Raw genomic sequence first — 21,291 nt, forward strand, 5'->3', positions numbered from 1 at the left:
TTTTTTTTTTTTTTTTTTTTTTGTAGAGGGCAGTGTCACTGGCCCTCATATGTGGGATCCGAACAGGGGGCCTCTGGCGTCCCAAGCCAGTTCTTAACCATCGCGCCACTCGGTCAGCCCTGAAATATCCTTATTTTATACTTATAGTAGAATAGTCTCAGAGTAATTCACATTTCTAAGAGCATTACATATAATCTGAATATCAGATCAACAGACATTTCTTAAAATAGGTAAAATTTATTTTAAAAAACCAACAATAAGGATGAGGACTTTTGAGTAACCCAGTGAGTTTTTCGATGAGCCTCAATGCTCTTTGTCAGTCAGGGATCCTGCCAGTGACGACCCAGGAGCTATAGATTTTAAAGATTTTAAAGATCTTGAAATATTAACAGCCCCTAGTAAATTTACTGACTGCTTTGGCATTTATTCTGAAAAAATTATACTCTTGGGGTTTAGTACTGAAGCAAAAGCGATGAAGTTAACTGTCTACTACATGCTTTGCTTTTCATTTAAAGACTAAGAAAGTTATGTCTCACATATGGAGAAATGTCAAAAATATGGTGTCCCCTCAGCTCACAAAATCTTGAGTGTGCTTTCTGTTAGGAAGAGATCATGAGCACACATGTGGATGAAGAAGGACAACATAAACGGATATAGAGGACTACTAATATATGTATGAGTACATATATTAATTAACTGCCAAGAACAGAAGCAAATATATAAGGGGCGAGCCACTAAAATCCTGGAATGAAAAGAGAAATGAAACCATTGAACCAATATCATCCAAATGAAATAAGAGACCTGGGAACATTTGTCAGCTAATTTATCCTCCTTATCTTTTAAGTACAAGTGTTTAACACAGTGCATAGAACAATTTATTGCTCCTTTCTTTCTGTTTCAATAGCAATTTGCTTATATCTCTATTAGAGTACTTTAACTCAACCTATCTCCATTTTTCACTAACACTAGCTTAGACCTGGCCTAATTCAACTCCCCTCCCCAATTCTGAATGGTCTGTTACCCTTCTGTAGTACAAAGACCCAAACATAAAATATAATAAAAAAGAGCATCCCACTTAGATTTAGATGATGTCAGCCAGAATACCAGCAGGAAACAGATGGCATACACAAAAGAGTGGTTAAGGAACTGACTTCTGTTTACAAGATGCGGGCAGGTGAGGGAAAATCAACAAGGAATAGTAGTAGAGCAGCCCAGGGCCCCCAACAGCAGGAAGCCATTACTACCCCTTGATGCAGAGGCAAGGGAGGGAGGGAGTGCTGGAACTCGCAAAATTTGAGCTCTAGAAAGGTTTACCTGTCAAAGTCTGTGGCCTTCAATGTAGTAACAAAACCACTAGCACCCTCTAGCATGACCTCCTGCTTCTGCCCTGTCCTCTAATGCCTCCATTGGCTGAACCTAATTAGAAGCCAGAGGGCAAGAGAGCTTGGTTCTTGCACTCTGTAAACAGAGCTCCCACAGCACAAAAGAGGGTGGAGAGTGGACCTGGAAGGGCAAAAAGATAATATTCAGAGACTGAGGTTTAACACAGAGATGTTCACTGCAGCATTATTTATAACAATAAAGAGTCAGAAAGAACCTAAATGTCCAGCAATGAGTAAGAAAATTATTTTACATATCTTAATTGAAATGAGGAAATGCTTATGGTATAATGTTAAGCGAAACATTATAAATTGCTGCCTTTATAATTTCATCTTTAGTGCGAAGCTATATGAAAATATGCGCAGAATGTTAATGGTGTCATCCATAGATGGTGAGATTATGTATTATGTAATGGTGTTGCCCATAGATGGTGAGATTATGTATTATGTAATGGTGTCATCCATAGATAGTGAGATTATGTATTATTATAACTATATGGTAAATCTGCCAAAGTAGCTAAGGCGAATATAAACCACATCGATAAATAAAATTAGAGCCTCAGAGTCACTCAGTTTTCCTGGGTCTCTCCCATGTATACAGGAGGTTTACATGCTATTAAACTTTAATTCATTTTTCTCTGTTTAAAAAAAAAAATAGAGCCTCAATCATAAAAGAACAGTCCCTCACAAGGTTCACTGCTCTGATCACTTCCATAGAACTGGACAGGACATTTAAAAAGTAGCATCAACCAATCAAGCTTCTTCAAAATAGATAAAATGATACTTTGGGGCTTGGAATACAACTCATGCAAAGAACGTGAGAGTAAACTGGGCACATTTCTCTATTACTTTCCATAGTTCATGTTATACTTTCTCATTTCTCCCCAGCAGCTCTTTAAACAAGATATTTATAGAGGTCTGTATTATGACCACACTAACAATTAAAGAGATTATGCCTCCCCCATTCTAACAGGTCATTCAAAATAAAAACAATTCTAAACCCTAAAGCAAAATTTTAATATCTTGAAAGAACATAAAACTTCCAGGCTTATTCTGGGTTTTTTTTTCTCTCCCTCATTCCTGCTTTGCTGACATTGTAAACCCATGTTTAATTTACCAAGTAGGTAATCTAGCACTGAGTACATAAATAAGTACAAAGTACTTAGTGCTAGGATGTATGTCTGTGTGTACATATACATGTCTATAGATATATGTTAATATAACCATCAGTTTAGAGACTTTATATACACATAACTGGTTCATGGGTAGATACACACACACAAACATTGTCAAGTGTTCTTTGGAATTCCTTTTTTAGTAACAGTGTTGAAAGCTCTCAAGAATTATCAATCCTCTGTGCCCTGTGAGGTTTAACTTCTTGTAATCTCTCAGCCTCTGTCTTATATATGTTTGAATAGTTTCTCTTATTCCTTGTTCTAACAGTAAGTGTGGAAACTTTTCATTATTTTAATGGTGAATATTGCAGCTTGTCCAGAAGACAAAGTAGTGAGACTCAGTTTCCCAGCAGCAGAGCCTGAACTGGTTTGCCAGCCTCACCACCGCAGGGCCTCACATACAGCAGGTGTCCATAAAAGTTCATTTAATAAGTTAATTATACTACAGCAGTTTCACGCTCACATTTACTTACCTTCCTGAGTGTGACAGACACAGTCACTGAAGAGCACATATTAAGATCGCTTTTGAGAGGTAACATTTGCTCAGGTACTTGAGTCACAAATGAAAGAAGCAAACCTCATGCTTCAATTACCATTATCCTCCATAATTGTTTTTAAAATTAGAGAAAGTCAATAATAAGCAGAACTGAGAAGAGAGTATGGTTTAAGATAAAGTAGCAAATTTCTAGTTGTACTCTGGAAATTGAGAGGCACTGATGACTATAATAATATATGCTTTAAAATAACGACAGTAAATCTAATACCAGAGCATATACATTTTTAGGTTAGTATAATGGAAGCAGAAATTAAGTCTCTTCTATGACCTACTGTGAGTTAGTTCTGTGCATATAATAATACTCATAGAAATTAATGAGCATTCTTAGATGTAATATTTAAATCCCTCAAATACATAAAAGTCAAAATAAAATATGATTTTGAGAGATATAGGCAATAAAGACAAACTTACTAGCTCCCATAAAGACAAGGGTTATTTGAAGAATTTTCATAATAGTTTTACATCCAACTCTCTAGATCCATGTTTTTCAAACCAACAGTATTTCCTATAACTTTGAAGTTTTGGTCACCAGCGTTTTCCTTCCTGTTTTCGTGCCATGATTAACCTTTACGCAGAGTGAAAAACCCTCAAAGTTTTTCTCCTTAGATTCCTTTACCTACTCTGTGAATCATCCCAGTAGCAGATAGTAGTAAGTCTGTGGCTTTTAGAGTAGATTGGAAATCAGGTGTGACAAGTTTAATTAACACTCCAGAGACTGAGTCATTGATTCTCAGCAGAATTATCTCAAGTCAAGGGTTCCCAGGAAACAAGGTGCCCCATGGACTTCCCAATGCACATGAATTCTTTGTTCTTACATGTTCTCCTTCTCTACAATGGGATGAGGTAGGGTGCAGATAATCAAAATGAAGAAATACTTCCTTCCTGGCTTTTGAAAGGGTAATGGCTCTGAGAGTAAATGGATAACTACATTTCTATTGGTTGTGTCTATTCTTTAGCTAGCTACCTCCCATACACACACACACACACACACACACACACACACACACACACACACACACCAACAGCTCATTCAATGAGCTTCAGTTTTTTCATGGTGCAGTGAAAATAAATATGATCCTTGGAGTCAGAAAGACCTGGATTCAAATACTACTCTGTCATTTACTAAGAATAAACGAGGCACACTGAATATGAAAGCAACTCTCATGCACTACATATTCCATAATTGTGCCCTTTGTCCTATTGATTCTTGACAAAAGTTTCTTTTATTTACTTAATTTATAGGAGAGGTTGGGGATCATCTGGCTGAAAAGAATTCTCCTCCTCCATTCCCCCATATCATGCCCGTTTTCCTCAGAAAACATGCCCAAGCCCAACTAACTGGCTGTCACTTTTGCTGTTTGTTGATCAGTTATTGAGTGGCATAAAGATAAAAATTGGTGCTCCTCTTTAGCATCTGCTGCCTTTGTAAATGTGTGAAATCATAACCAGGGTATGATTACACACACACAAAAGCAGCCAGAAATCCTGTAGCGAGCAAGGAAGTTGATGTGTACATTCCCCAGGAGCTTCTCTGTAGGAAGAAAGTACATGATGATGGAGACGAAGTCTCCCTGCATCTTCAATAGTTGTCACCTAGACCTAGCACTGGTTGTTCCCTTATGGGCGTAAAAAAGCTTTTGATAAAAGTGAACTCACAGGGAAGGGTACTATTAAATGCCAACAATGCACTGGCTACAGAGACTTCTTGGTCAAATGGCTTGAAACTTCTTACAGGATGAGGTTAGGACAATCACAAAGTGCAAACTGGTAAAAGTCAAAACTTGGAGCAAATGCCAGACATTCAGTCATACTTTGCTTTTCTCTTGAAAAAATTCCAAAATCTAGTTTTAGACTAGCTTGTTTAAACATGTTTACTGACTCATTCAGGGAATACCAAGGCTCTTGTTTCAATCCAAAGTATGTTCCAACGAAGGACTCCCGATTGATAATGGAGTCCATTCCAGACAAAATTGTTTTGGGTAGCCAATACTGAAAGAGAATAGTTTTGTAATCCCATCTTGGAGAAACTACACTTTATTGTTTTGCGGATAATAACAACCACTTAGTTCATGGGAGCTACCCAGTGGAGAAGCAAGCCAACATTTGCAAGGCAGTGGAGCCAAGAACGGCTGGCAAGGCCTGCGGGAGCCTCCACTGCTCAGGCTTGACAAGAGCGAGCTCTTAGATTTGCACATGGCACTCGTGATAAAAGGAGACACTGTATTTCAACACGAATGTCAACAGTTTGCTTTGACTGTCATATCGTTTTTCAAATACCAGATGTAAAAACAATCAAGCTGTGCTTTCATAGGATATTTATGGATCCATTAGTATTATCAAAACATTTAAATAATAAATAAAACATATTACATATCAAATCACCAGCATTATTTCCAGTTCTATAAAGGGAGTTCTTGCATGGCTACAATATAATAGACCCTATAATTATAAATGACATTTTGTTATAAAATATGGCTTCTATAAGCTTTAATTTTTTTGAAAACATGAATTAAGTTATTTTAAGGTTTTTGGAGGTGGGTTTTAATTAGTAAGTGAAGAACTAATCACAGCAGAAACTCTGAAAGTATTCAATATGTCATAACCAGACATCTATTGTATTTTCCAGCTGAATAGCTAGCAACTCAATCGAGAAATCAGACAGTTTCAGAGCTGTTGGTTTATGAAACTAGGGGAAGATTTCCAGGAGAATAGTCATCAGGAAGTTAGATGAGTCAGTTGGGCTCCTGTCAAAGGTGGATATAGGCCAAGAAAGGAGAGGTACAGTCTACAGTCCAAGAGGACCCAAAAGAGCAGCTGACCAGAAACCAGAAAACCTAAGGTCTGGTCCTGCTTCCTCCATCTGCATTGGCTTCTTGAACTTCAGTTTCCTCATCTATGTAATGAGGGTATGGGCTTACGGCACAGAGCCATTATGAGCCTCACGCGCAGTGAAATATCAGCAATGGTTTATAACCCTTGAAGAGTAAGGTCAACATAAGGTGAAATTTGTATTTGTTGCCATGGAACTGTCAATGATAAATTAGGTAGTAAAACAAAAAAGTTCAAGCAGCAGGGCTTCTAGAGCCCTAATGTTAGAGCAGTAATTAGCAGCTCTGCTTGAGAAATTCTGACACCCCCACTTACCCCGAGCAGCAGCTGTAAATTTTGAGGGACACCTATCTGGCCTCTATATCTCTGACCTTGCATTCTGCTGCCAGTGCCAAGACTGCAGGGGAGAAAGGAAGGTATACAAACAAGGCCCACCTCCTGGTTATGCTGCTTTCTGACAAAGCTTGAGCAGAAGCCCGGAACTCGGTATCTAGACCCGATACTTTTTCATATAACATACACTTTAGAATTTCTGCTTTAAAATTGTTTTTTCTTCCAAGATTGTCACGTACTTATATTTCTATGAATTTACATATTTTCTCTCCACTACTTAACACAGAAATTGTCTAGTACCAAAAATTAACTATATATTGGGTTGTCGGAGAAGTCATGATACATTCTTGCAATGAAAAACAGAAAAAATACATCATGACTTTTCCGACAACCCATAGTGGGAATATAAAGAAGGCAACACTAATCACAGTCATTGATGTCAATTTACAGTGATTAATTGCAGGACTCAAGACCACCAGGTGAGTAATTCCAGCACCAGCCCTTATGAGCTCTGTGATGTTGGTCAAATTACCATAAACCTCTCATTTTTCTCAAAATGGGGATAACAACAGTACCTCTCAGGGATGTTATGAATTAATTGTACTGAGTTAATATTTGTAAAGCACTTAGAACAGTGTCTGATACACACAGTATACATTAAATAAACTGCATCTTTCAATTAAATATTGATGGAAAACACTATTTTCATAGACATGGTGTGAAGTAATTATAAACCAAAGGCTTCCTCTATTTTCTTATCTTATTCGTAGCACATATTATGTTGCCTCTTGACTCCAATTAGAAGATAAAGAACTATTCAACTAGAAAGCCCAAAAAACTATCTAGAGCTTATGCTACTGTTTATTAACTACTTTGAAAAAAAGAAGTGTGTTACATATGGTGTCTTTATGTAACTGTTGGCCAAACCTCTTATTCAAGCTGTTGATATTACCTTCAGGATGCCACAACCCTGACTTCTGATAAATAAGACACCTAGGATCATTGGTTAGAAATGGCTACAGCAAGAATAAATACAGCCAGCAGCCAATTCTTTCACCAAGAATATTAAGCCAAGCTTAATGGCAACTTACTTTTACTCATTTAATTGCCATCTATGGGAAGGTAAAAATAAAAGGCACTTGTTAATTCCGTGTTAGCTACAGGTTCAACTTGTACTCACCTATAACTTGTTCATGAGAGAAGTTGGAGACACCGTGAATGGACTTTGAATTCTGTTTCACTTGTATGCACTTGTATGTTCTAGGGTCTCCTGGTACTTTCTCAGAATGATTGCTTGTTATTAAGCGTCTCTGTCATTGCTTCACTTCTGATGAACAGGCCAACAAAGAGACACACAGTCTTGTAAAGACAGCACTAAGCAAGTGCTCATTCTCTAAAAAGGAGACTTCTCATAAATCTAAATCCATAGAAGTATTTTGATGAGGCATGTGGGTTAGTCCAATGCAACTGTGTTAAGGGAGCTCTAAATGAGTTAATGAGACTCATAAACAATTGACTGGCATTTCTGTCCAAACTCCCCACAAGGGTCAAACATTCTTACATATTGGGTTGTCAGAAAAGTCATGACGTATTTTTTCTATGTTTTTTGTTGCAAAAATGTGTCATGACTTTTCCGACAATCCAATATTTTATCTTGAACATTCAATTTGGGACAAGATATTGAATTCACATTTCCATCCTCTCTTGGGTAAAAGCCCAGAATTCATTTTTCTGAAGTGAATACAGTAAAACCTTGGGTTCGAGTGACTTGGTTTGTGAGCATTCCGCAAGATGAGCAAACATTTCTATTAGGTTGGTGCAAAAGTAATAGTAGTTTTGGCCATTACTTGTAATAGCCAAAACTGCAATTACTTTTGCACCAACTTAATAATACATTTTAACTTGGTAAACGAGCAATGTCTTGCAATATGAGTAGTTTGTTTCTGGAACAAATTATGCTTGCAAACAAGGTATTACAGTGTATGGAAAGGCATATATTGGATGTACCAGGCAACTTGGTATGAAAGTGAAGATAGTATGTTTTTAAAGAAGAACACCTTGCTTGGAGAACACAGGCAATGCTGGACCCTCCTTGATGGACTCCAAAACCATTTTGACAAAGATTGAGTAGACACCAAGTTAGCCATGTATCCTAACTAACAATCCTCTTTGGATCTTTAAACCTTAAAGAATGTCAAGAGCCAGTCATTTTCAACCTATGTTTAGAGTATCAACATCATGTTTACCTATAATTTTAGCAAAGGTTTTCCAATCAGTGTGTCACATTCCCAGCCCAATCTTCCTAGGTGTCAAAATATGACTGAAGACCCTAAATAATATAATCTCAGCTTCTAGGTATTTTAAGGAACTGGAGAAAATGATTTATGCATAATCCTGAGTAAATGATTCTTTTTATTTGTTTTAAATGCCACTGTGAAAATAAAAGTTTCCATGATTTCCCTTTTGGTCCAGTATTTGATATAGTTTAAGAGGATCATAACCTCAAGAAGATTTATTCTTTATATCAGAGAATAAGACTTCTCATTAATTATTCAACATGAGTAAAACTTCTTCATGAGAGAAAAAATTTCCTGCTTCTTCAGGATAATCCTTTTTCTGATCTCAGTGTGTTTGATTAAATCATCTATTTCTGCACTTAATGTATTATATGCTACTTTATTCATCTTCATCCATATGCCCCATGTTCCACTAGACTGGAAATTTCTTAGGATCACCTCTGATTTCATTGTTCTATTCCCCAGTGCCTAATGCAGAATAAGTTCTCAGTGTTTGTGAACATAAGTAACTTCTCTTTGAAATTTAATTGGTAATCATTTCAATAAGAAGATACAGAAAGGAATTTGTGCCATAGAATAATCTATCGCTAACCCTAGAAAAATGACTCTATTGGTCAGATTGCTTTGCTTTTCATGAACAGGGTCTCTGAGTCTTTTGTATAATAAGGACAGCATAAAATGGAGATAAGCAATTATTGGGTTGTTGGAAAAGTCATGACGTGTTTTGTCTATGTTTTCCGAAGGTCATTTATTTATATAAAGAACAAAGATCAATCAATGATATCTTGCTCATTTTGTTCGATAACCTTTTGCCATTTTTCAGTGAACTTCATAATTCCTCATTCATAGAAGGACCTGTCTTTATTTGCAAAAAACTGAACAAGGTGCTGATTTACAGCCTTATCTGAATTGAACGTTATACCACGCAAAGAGTTTTGAAGAGAGCGAGACAAGTGGAAGTCTGACGGCGCAAGTTCAGGCGAGTATGGTGGGTGTGGCAACATATCCCATCTAAGCACCAATAATTTTTGACAGGTAATCAAACTTGTGTGTGGTCTTGCGTTGTCGCGATGGAACACAACTCCTTTACAATTAACAAGCTCTGGATATTTCTGGATGATGGATTCATTCAAACTGTCCAACTTCCGATAGTACACATTTGAATTGCTTGTTTGGTTCCTTGGTAAGAGCTCGAAAAATATGACACCTTTAAAATCCCACCACACTGAGAGCATAACCTTCCTCTGATGAATGTCTGCTTTCAATGTCGTTTGAGGCAAATCATCACATTGGGGCCAAGACTGTTTGCGTACCACATTGTTGTAAACAATCCACTTCTCATCACCAGTTATCAGTCGCCTCAAAAAAGGATCGTTTTCCTCACGTTTAATGAGCATATCGCAGATGGTGTATACGCGCCATCAAATGAACTTCTTTGAGTTCATGCAGAACCCAAATATTGAGCTGGCTTATGTATCCCAGCTTCTTCAGGTGGTCATGAATGCTTGAAAGATGGATGTTCAATGTTTCTGCAATCTCTCATGTCATGTAATGTGGGTTTGACTCGATCAATGCCTTTATTTTGTCGTCATCAACTTTGGTGGGCCTCCCTGATCCAGGAGCATTGTTGAGATAAAAATCACCAGTACAGAATTTCGTGAACCATTGTTGGCATTTGACGTCCTTGTAGAGCATTGTCACTGTAAACTTTATGCAACTTTTCACAAGCTTGATGCATGTTCTTCCCTTTACGGAAGTAAAACAGTAAAATATGGCAAAAATGCACAGTTTGGTCTTCCATTTCAACTTGTTGTAAAATCTCCAAAACTCAACCAAATTGCTCATTTTTTTTAGAATGAAGCTAGAACTGTCAGCTGTCAAATGATGTAGCAAAATAGATGCAAATGACTCTAGTACTTCCAAAAATGAACTAGTGTCATCTGTTGCAAATATGCATCATGACTTTTCTGACAACCCAATATTTGATAAAGTTTTCAAGGTAAACAGAAATACGCACAACTCAAGATTCAAATGATCTCTCCAGAAACAATTTTTAAAATAAATAAATCACTTTTTCTGCATGAACATTCCTGAAACACAACTGACCCCTTAGGTGAACTCAAACTTTAAGACAGATCCTTCCTTACATAGTCAATTAATCTATGACAAAGGAGGCAAGAATATACAATGAGATAAAGACAGTCTCTTCAATAAGTGGTGTTGGGAAAAATGGGTAGGTACATGCAAAAAAAATGAAATGACTACTTTCTCACACCATATACCAAAATAAACTCAAAATGGATTAAAGACTTAAATGTAAGTAAGACCTGAAACTATGAAACTCCCTAAAAAAACACAGGCAGTAAACTCTTTGACATCGTTCTTAGCAATATCTTTTTTGGATATATCTCCTCTGACAAGGGCAACAAAAGAAAAAATAAGCAAGTGGGATTACATCAAACAAAAAGTTTTTGCAGAGTAAAGGAAACCATTCAACAAAATGAAAAGACAACCTACTGAGTGGGAGAAGATATTTGTAAATGAGACATCAAATAAGGGATTAATATTCAAAATATATAAGGCACTCATACAGCTTCACACCAAAACAACAAAAAAACCCAATCCAGTTAAAGAGCGGCCAGAGGACCTAAACAGATATTTCTGCAAAGAGGACATACAGATGGCCAACAGACATATAAAAAGATGCTCAGTGTCACTAGTCATCAGAGAAATGAAAACTAAAACCAAAATGAGGTACCACCCCACACCTGTCAGAATGGCTATCATCAATAAATCAACAAATAACAAGTGCTCAAAAGGACGTGAAGAAAAGGGAACCCTTATACATTGTTGGTGAGATTGTAAATTGGTGCAGCCCCTATGGAAAACAGTATGAAAGTTCCTAAAAAAATTAAAAATAGGGCCGGCTGAGTGGTGCGTTGGTTAAGAGCTGGCTTGGGATGCCAGAGGGCAACGGTTTGGATCCCACATGAGGGCCAGTGACACTGCCCTCTACAGCTACGATGCTGAACAACAGCTCAACCTGGAGCTGGGCTTCCATGAGTCGCCGGCGAAGGCTAGGCTGCAGCCCCTGCTGCAGTGGGTTGCCATGGGCTACCGTGTGTAGCCAGCAGCCAGCGTGAGCGGCCAGCAGCTGCAGTGAGCGGCCGTCCAGAAGCCAGCAACTGATCTGCCTCGCCCGGGAAGAGCGCAGTGATGGTGCCAACTTGGGCCAGTGAAGCAACGTCCTCCACAACTAGAGTGAAGAACAAAAGGACAGCAACTTGTCTGTTCCCCTTCCCCCAATCCCCCAGCGCTGTTCCCATCCCCCAATTCCCCAATCAAAATCTTAAAAAAAAAAAATTAAAAATAGAACTACCATATGACCCACCAATTAATTCCACTTTGGAGTATTCATCTGAAGAAATCCAAAACACTAATTCAAAAAGATATGTACATCACTACATTTATTGAAGCATTATTTACAATAGCGAAGATATGGAAGCAACCTATGTCCATCAACAGACAGACAGATAAAGAAGATGTGATATATATCGATATGTACAATGGACTATTACTCAGCCATGAAAAAGAATGAAATCTCACCATTTGTGACATTAAAGATAGACCTAGAGGGCACTATGCTAAGTAAAATAAGTCATACAGAGAAAGATAAATACAGTAAAACTTTGGATTATGAATAACTTGGTTTGCGAGTATTCCACGAGATGAGCAAACATTTCTAATACATTTTAACTGGGTAAACGAGTGATGTCTTGCAATATGCGTAGTTTGTTTCTGGAATGAATTATGCTTGCAAACCAAGGTATTACTGTACTGTGTTATTTCACTCGTATGTGGAGTCTAAAACAAAGGTGGAAAAAAGGCTCACATTACATGTCACTTCCTAAGGGAAGCCTTAAAAAACAGTATCTGTAAGACAGATATGTGGTTTTTAAAAGATTTTATTAAAATATAGCTAATATATAATATTATATTAGTTTCAGAGGTACATCATAGTTATTCAACAATATCCACTTGACACTATACATAGTTATTACCATATTATTAATTATATTCCCTCACAGATATGTGTTTTTTAAGGTTCATAATAAGATGGGCATTTTGAATGACTATTAGGATTTAGAAAATAAATTTCAATACTAATATCTTTGCTACACTGTTTAATCATGGGTAAATAGTAAAGCAGTGATTCACTGCCTCATCCTTACAAATACGATTTATAATTGAAAGCTAAAGAAGAAAAAAAGAAGTGAATCAAAGCTCAGAAGTTCTAAAGGTCCCCAAAAACATTTACGTCACTTGTATATGGACTAAGAAGACTATGAATGAAAAGTGTAGAAATAGAGTGTGGATAAAGTGATACAATGACAGAGATAACTGGCAAAGAATTATCCTATACCACCCTTAGACTCCAAAATCACTTCAGGAGAAGTTCCTCTAACTTCAAGTATAAAATTTATCTTTGGCTTCCTAAGTCAGATGTTTTAAGACTTTTAAGTCATGGAATGCACAAAGGGCCACCCTTTAGAGACTAACATGCCCATCCAGATACTCAAAGATACTTCAAGTCTGGACAGACCTGATGACAACTTCTTCTGGGCTTCTGAATTTAACTGCACTTACAAAAATCATATTTGTCAATGCCACTACCATTACTATGAAGACCATGACAATCAGCTATCAGTGCCCCTAACACGCCTGCTTCCAGCACCTGTCACCTATCAAGCACCTGCTTTGGGCTGGGCCCTGTGCCAGGTGTTTTACACTGTAACACTGAATCCTCATAGAGCCCCAGCAGGGAAGTGGGATTATTTCCATCTTACAGGTGAGGAAGCTGAGCTAAAGACTGAGGCTTAGCAAAACTGACCCAAATGGTCGAGGCAGATTTGAAACTGAGTGTTTCCAATACCACAGTTTATGCGTTTTTTCACTGCAGCATGCTCTCAGGGCTACTATTTATTGAGCATCTGTTATCTTCCAGGCACTGTGCTAGTTGTTCTAAATACATATTTATAAATCTCAAAAACAATGCTAAGAGGTAGGTCACAGATCATGAAACTGAAGTTAGAGCAGTAAAGAAACTTCCCAAGGAGCTGACAGCTAGTTAGTGACAGAGCTATAAACTTTAAATTCCTGGTTTATCAATGGTGAAATAAAATAAACCTAAAATTTCAAACTCCTGCATATTTAGATTTGGCATGAGCTAAATAAGAGAAATAACTCAGTATTAACCAGTTTAGATGTAACGTTAGATTAAGGGGAAAAAAAAAGACTTACCTACTAGGTCCTTTATGGTAGAAATAATGAAACCTGTTTAGAGTACTAAACACTAAGGCAGCCATAAAAGACTGAAAACTAAAATCAATTTTAAGTCACAAAGACACGCTAGTTTCCAAATGCTTTCAAGTAACATTTTAAATGATTGTTCTTTTTCTGATGAAATAAAACAATAGTTTATCCTCACAACACTCTAGTGATATAAACAGGTAGTAAGTTGTTTTCCCTTTATAAAAGGGAAAAAGGTCCATTTAAGTGCAGAAAAACTAAGGGACTGTTTACAATCCCGGAACTTGAGCCTGTACAACCTGACTTGGAGGTAGGTCTCTGCCTGCCCAATGAGGATGCTCTGCCCTCTGGCACTGGCTGCATTTTTTTTCCAAGTGAAACTAGGTCTGCTAATTTTCAGAGGGTTACGAGGTCCACCCACCACGTGAGTGTGGCTCTCCCACAGAGAGTAATAATGCTTGCTTCTAGGTTTGGGGTTCAATTCAGTTCCAGGGTGATCTTTTTTAATTCACTGCATTGACCTTTAGCTAAGCACCCATTTCTAATAAAAATAATACTGGGTGCCTGAATTAGGGGAGATACAAAGGAAGTACAATTTCCATCATATAGCAGAAAATAAACACAGAAAATTACTGCTCAAAAGGAGGTATAGGCAAGATACTGGCAAAAAAAGAAAAAACAACTCCCATTTATTGAGGGCTTACGGTGTCCCAGTCACTTTTCTGAGCACTTGACATATATTAACCTGTTTATTTTTATAACAACTTTTTATTACGCCCAGTTGTGGATTAGAAAACCGAGGCAGAAAAAGGCTAATAACTTGCCCAGGATGACATGGCTAACTAAGTGTCACCATAAGAAGAATAGGGACTTTGTTCCTGAAGAGCCCATACTCTGAATAAATTGTTTATAAAATGGAGTAAAATTCAACACCTATTAAATGACAGTGCCACAAAAGGCTACCAGGGAAAGTTTGCTCATAGCTTGCCATGCCCTCTCCACACACACCACTGGGCCCTCTGATAGCAAGAGGCTAATGATAGACAGGAGATGAGGCTGACCCAGGGGGGTAACAGATCTATGTCCCTGAAAAGTAACATATTAACATGATTACTGAAACGAAGCTGAAGAAAACCTTTAAAGGTGAATTTTAGGAAGAGAGGCAGCCATGTTCAAATCCTCTTATGTAAAGAAAGAAAGCAACCATCGTTAATTTTTAGAACATCTGCAGTAAAGGCCACAAATACCTGCAGAATACAGAAATCTGACATCAGTACACTTTGAGCCATCATTAGAATAAATGGTAAGCTGTTCTAGGAAGAAAAACATTTTTCCCCCCATCTAACCCTGGTTTTTTTCCCCCTTTTCTTCCATTAGATCTTTGCATTTATAATGATGATGATGATTGTTTTTACATTTACTGAGTTTCTACTTTGTGCCCAGAAATGTGATAAAAGTTTTACTTAATAACATAAATGTGCATTTGATATTCACGACAGCCCTACAGAGTCAGCATTACTGTTTTCTCCATTTTCCAAATGAAGAAAACTGAGACTCAGAAAGGTGAAGAAACTTGTTGAAGGTCACACAGCCATTTCATTTTTGTTAACCATATATGCCCAGCAAATGCATGTGGCCACCTGACTGTCGCATCCTTATGTAGAGACAAAGGCCACCATGAGGGATGCACATTCCAGCCAAGTTCCACCACCTGCTAGTCCTGGACAAGGTCAGATGGCTCAAGAGAGCCACACTGGCCAAAGACTGACCAGAAACCTAAGTGCGCATTGACCACTCTCTTTAGACTAGAAACAGGTAGACTCTTTCAGAAGTAAATACAATATTTAAAAAGATGATCTAACTAGAAAAACATCCTAAAGTCAGACCAGTATGTTTAGTTTTCAGAACATTTGTTAGTACGAAGTTCATCATAGTTCTGAATGAAAGAATAGCATGCTTCAAGACTGAACTAAAATACAAGAGGCTCCAGGAGAGAAGCAAAAGTTCCTATTTTAAGTTTTAGTCTAAAATGTATTTGCATTTGAATAAATGGTCCATGGTTGTGAATGATTATGTTTTGATAGACAGCAAATGATGGCGCTACATCAATAAGAACAACCACTATGGAAATGTGTAAAATGTGTAAAACTGAGGGGATAGGAAAAATACTTCAACATTGAGTACATTATTAAGTAACATTTTGTTAGAAATTTCAATTTGTAATTAAGCACAGTATGTCTTTGAATAGCTAAGAATGTCTTATTACAACCAATTACTGTGGATAATAAAGTGGGAAAAAATAAAATGCCTTCTCTCTTAGTACTCCCATCCCTACCCCCTCACACATACTCAGATCACTTGTGTTTCTGAGGAAGTACCTTGCTCTTCCGAGTATTAATGGTGCTTGTAGTGCAACCTCTGCCTGAAACTCGTTGTTCCTCCCTTTTCTCCCCTGACTAAGCCACGTCAGCGATCCTCCTCCAGGAAGCCTCCCTGAATCCCCTCCTTTGTGCTAATACCTATGACAGCATTTATCCTACTGTTTAATTTTTGGTCTCCACAAGAGACTAAGAATTCTTTGATGACATAGACTGCTCTCATTGTTTTTTATATCCTGGCATTTAGTTAAGGTGCTCAATAAAATTTTTACTAAATGACTGAAAACGTATTGCAAAATTAAGGCTTTTTTAAATGTAAAAGGAAAAATATGTCTAAAATGAAAATCTTGGACAATTTTATGTTGGCCCTCATTTTGCATGAGGGTGTATTTTAAAAACACACACAGAAGGATTTACTGGACATTGCCAACTGCCCTTCATTGAAAGTATTTTATACCTCCAAACCACATAAATACAATGTTACTTCAAACTGATTATTATGCAATAAGTGTAACAATTCAGATAATATTGAATAATTACACATATAGAATAAAACCACCACAAAATCATGATAAAGATTTATAAAGCACAATGACAATTACACTTTGAATAACTAGGTGCTGTCTAGTTCTGCCAATTATGCCAATGGGGACAAGCCATTTACCCTTTGATCTCAGGTTCTCCACCCATAAAATGGGGGTAACCATCCCTGCCACTTCCTTCTCCGTTCCGATATTGCGAGAATGGAGATATAATAACTCTAAGAATGGGGATCTTCACAATGAAGGCACCATTAACAACGTATTATATAATCCCAAGGTAGAGTTCCTATCATCATTCATTATGGTAATAACCTTTCACCATCCTGCTCTCATTAGCAAGTTGATAGTGTTGACTCTTGCATAAATTCTTTGCCAGTCAAAATAAAGGTCACATGGGTGGGCACAAGTTCCCCTCGCCGGTGCTTGTTAGGAGTCAGAAGTAGCAAGGAATCTGACCACCACTCCCACCCCACGGCCCCCAGAGGCTACGATTGCGCGCCTCTGGACCCTGCTACACTCCTGCCGGGTGAAACAGACTCTGGGCTTGTGCCCTTCTCTAAATGGGTTAGAGCGAGGCTAACGGTGGAGAGGACCCAAGAGTTAGAGCAGCTGGAGTGCTTAGGAAGGAGGTGGAGGTGAGACTGGAGGGTTCGGGCGAGGAGCTTACCTAGCCTCGCCGAGGGGCGCCGAGGGCGGGTGCGGAATGAACACCCCACAATCAGACGGCGAAGGCTGCTGCTTCTTCTTGGAGCGCCAGATATGGAAAGGGGTGTGCTTCTTGGAGGTTCTGGAAGGGCTGGACTCCCCGGGGTCGCCCTGAGATGGCAGCGACAGTGGCATCTTCTTGTCTGCCTCCTCCTCCACCCGCTGCTCGGATGCTGCTCTCTGCGCCGCCCGGCCCTTGTGAAAGAACATACCTGGGCGCTTTCCCAGCTCGCTGTCGGACCCCACCCCCTCGGCAGGGAGTTAGAGGACTAGGATAGAGCCGAGCCAGAACTGCACAGCTATGCGTGCCTTTCCCACGGAGACCGCCCAGGCGTGGCACAGTGCCCCCGCGCGGCGAAGGTAGCACCGAGTGCCAGCCCAGGTGAGGCGCGCGCCCCGGGAGCTCCAGGTAAGGCCAACACAGCCCTGGTCTCCCACTCCAGGCTCGCGGCGGCTGGGGGGCAGCGACACCTACTGGAATTCCTGGGAACTGCGTCTCCAGACTGCATGCCCTCCTCTGGGGTGGGAACCAGGGCTGGGTCCGATTTGGACAGCGTCTCCAGTGCATGTGCCATCGGTCGCCTGTAGAGTTAGCCACTCGCGGCCTGTGCCAGTCTGGTAAGATGAGTGGCTTCGCCATGAGCCCCGCCTCAAGAAGGATGGGAGAGGCGCATCCCGTGGCCCAGCCACCCGGCAATTAGGACTGTTCCAATCTGGCCTTTGGGTAGCTTGGGCAATATACTCGTACGCTGGGTGGCTTCCGTTCCTGTTTTTAAACACGGGTGCCAACTTCTCTCCTCTTCCTTTAAGAGTCTAAATAATTAATTTGTACTTGCATCTCATAAAGCACAAAAGGATAAAAAACAGAAGGTAATTAGGCATAGTGCCCAGTTTCCAAAGGGTTTAATAGATCCCTCACAGTGAATTAAATGCCAGTTCCACAAGGTTCTTGTCATCTGCTTTACTACTAATGGTTTTCTTTTCTTAACCTCACAGTCGTGGTTAAATAGTAAAGGCAACCACTATTTAGGAAAAGAAAGTATACGAACAATTGTTTTGGGCATTATTAGAGTATAAAGTGCTCAAGAACTAAGCACTGTTTAAAAATTCAATGCAATACAAAGTCTCTTTTTTACACTGTGATACCTTCTGTCTTTTCTCTTGAAAGACTCAGCTCATTCATTCACTCATTCATTCAAGGAACATTTATTTGTATTTGATTATTTTTATATTTACATCTTTATCAAGGTATAGCTTACATGCAGTAAAAAATGCACAGATCATTAGTATATAATTCAAATTTGTGGCTGTGGGTGTAAAATTGTTTTAATGAAGGACAGTTGACATTGTCCCTGAAAATCCTTCTGTATGTGGCTGTTAAATAAACCATTATAAAAATATAGAGTATTTCCAAAACTTCAGAAATCTTTCTCCTGTCCTTTTCCAGCGTCTCACTCCTTCCTTCTCTTAAAGTAAACCATTATTCCAACCTCTATCACCAAAAATTAATTTTGCCTCTTCTGGAAGTTCATTCAAGTAGAATCATGATATGTACTTTTTTGTGTCTGGTTTCTTTTGCCCAATATTAGTCTGTGAGAATCATTGATATTGTTACATACAGTTTTTCATTTTTAAGAAAAATTATTGTGTACTATTCCATGATATGAATATACCACAATTCATGTATTCACTCTACTGTGGATGGACATTTAGGTTGTTTCCAGTTTGGGGCTGTTATGAATAAGCTAGCTGATGATGAACCTTCTTAGACATAGCATTCATTTCTTTTGGATACATACCCAAGAGTTCAATCTCTGGGTAATAGAATATGCATATGTTCAACTTTAGTAAATTTTGTCAAACAAGTTTCCAAAATGGTTGTAACAATTTATACTCCTTTCAGCAATGCTAGAAATTTCCAGTTTTTCTACATCTTCATCAACACAATGTTATCAACGCTTATTATTTTGGTCACTCAGATGGGGGTGTAGTGGTTTCTCATTGCAATTTTAATTTATGTTCCCTCAAGAAATATTTGTTGAATTTTTTTGAGTACTGATTATATGCCAGGCCCTGACTTGGGGGAGGGGAACTGACTGGCAGATACATGGCTAATATACATCAAAGGGTAAGAGAATTGGTAGAGGTATGTACCAGGCATTATGCGAGTTTGAAAACATTACTAACCCAGCCTGGGTGTTAAGAAGGAGGAAGAGGAGCCATCCATAGGGATTTATTATAAAACGTCCTTAAATTGAACCTTAAAGGGCAAAGGGAACAGCAAGAAAAGGGGAAGAGAAGGGAAGAAGGAAAAGAGAAAAGAGAAGCAAAAGGGGAAAAGGGAAGTGTTCTTGTGCACACTTGCTGAAATATTTACAAGTTTAGTAATTTAGTCTTTCATTCCTGACTCCTCCAAGCAAAACTCTTCATGCCACCCCTCCTTTGTGCCACCAGTGAATCTGGAACATATTTCAGTTATCACGCTGTTCACATTACATGGACGTTATTTATTTACATATCTGTGTCTCCTATTAGCCTGAGAGAAACTTAAGGACATTTGTCAATTATTTTTGTACTTTTGGGACATGACTCCCATTAAGTGAAATAATTAATCAAATGAATTGGTATGCTAACTTAATTGGATACCTAAAATGTTTCAGGCATAGATCTTTTCTACTGTACACTTTGTAAGAGCAAAGATCATGATGTGTCTTTTTGCACTATTATACCCGCAATGACTAGCATATTGCATGACACAAAGTAGGCACTCAATATATTTTTATATGAATTATATCATAAATTAGAACTATGCATAGAAGCATAAGATACAGTACTTGTGATTAATCTAGTGAAGGAAATAAACATCTCAATACAATACAACTTGGTACAATAAAACCCGATATGTTCTAACCAAACTGTTACACTGTTTTTCAGTCATCACAAAAACAGATCCACTCAATCTTGTTTAAGCAATAAATTAATTTATCACAGCATATTACAGAACACCCCACAGAGACAAAGAGCCAGACTCTGAAGCCCAAACATGCCCAGCCACCCCAGAAAGCTGGTCTAGTGAACACCACTCTTACCACCTCTCAGCACTAGAGGCTACACACCGGCAGCCCTGCTACTGACACCCCAAGAATCAAAGTCCTATTCTGGCCACTTTGATAGATCAGCTCCCCACTTCATCATCCTGACAAACATATTGCTCACTTCTGAAAAAGAAAAAAGTTTCATGAAGGTACACCTGATTGGGGGAGACTGGGCCATTTAATAGCTTTCTAGCTACAAGGGAAATTTAAATGTTCTGGTTTCTACCTCAGACAGACAGAATTCATGTGGCTACAACATAGCACAGGCATTCCAAGGAGTCTAGGTGGCCAAAGGCATGAGAAAAGTCACTGCTGAAGGAAAGGGCAAAAGGCTATGGGAACACAGAAGTGACTCACTCTGGATGGCTCAGGGAAGTCATCAGCAGGGACGTGACAGGTTTATGAGCTGTGCTGATGAATAAGAATTTACCAGATGGAGATGAGAGGGCTGGCTATTCAGGAAGGGTAAACAGCATGGGCCAAGGCCCAGGATTGTGAAAGGGCATGTGTTGATGGTGGGGAATAGTGAGAAGCTCAGGGAGGTTGGAGAAAAGGGGGATGAGTGGGGCAGAGTGGAAAGAGGGGACATTGGCAAAATCAGATAGGCCAGATTGCTAAGCACTTAGTAAGCCATGCTGTTAAGGAATTGAGACTTGGCTGTAGGCAATAGGGGTCTGGATTACATTTTTTTT

At 38.7% G+C, this 21,291-nt stretch overlaps 1 protein-coding gene across 1 annotated transcript in view; it reads right to left on the reverse strand.

The window, feature by feature from the left end:
* CRYBG1 (crystallin beta-gamma domain containing 1) overlaps nt 1-17,681 on the reverse strand; it is a 191,552-nt gene extending 173,871 nt beyond the window's left edge. The window contains exon 1 of the mRNA XM_019665872.1: nt 17,467-17,681. Coding sequence (XP_019521417.1) covers nt 17,467-17,639 — 173 coding nt within the window. The 5' untranslated portion in view covers nt 17,640-17,681. The remainder of the gene's footprint in view (nt 1-17,466) is intronic.
* Between the last annotated feature and the right edge of the window lie 3,610 nt (nt 17,682-21,291).

The sequence above is a fragment of the Hipposideros armiger genome, unplaced genomic scaffold, assembly GCF_001890085.2.
Source record: "Hipposideros armiger isolate ML-2016 unplaced genomic scaffold, ASM189008v1 scaffold_456, whole genome shotgun sequence".
NCBI classification, from domain to species: domain Eukaryota; kingdom Metazoa; phylum Chordata; class Mammalia; order Chiroptera; family Hipposideridae; genus Hipposideros; species Hipposideros armiger.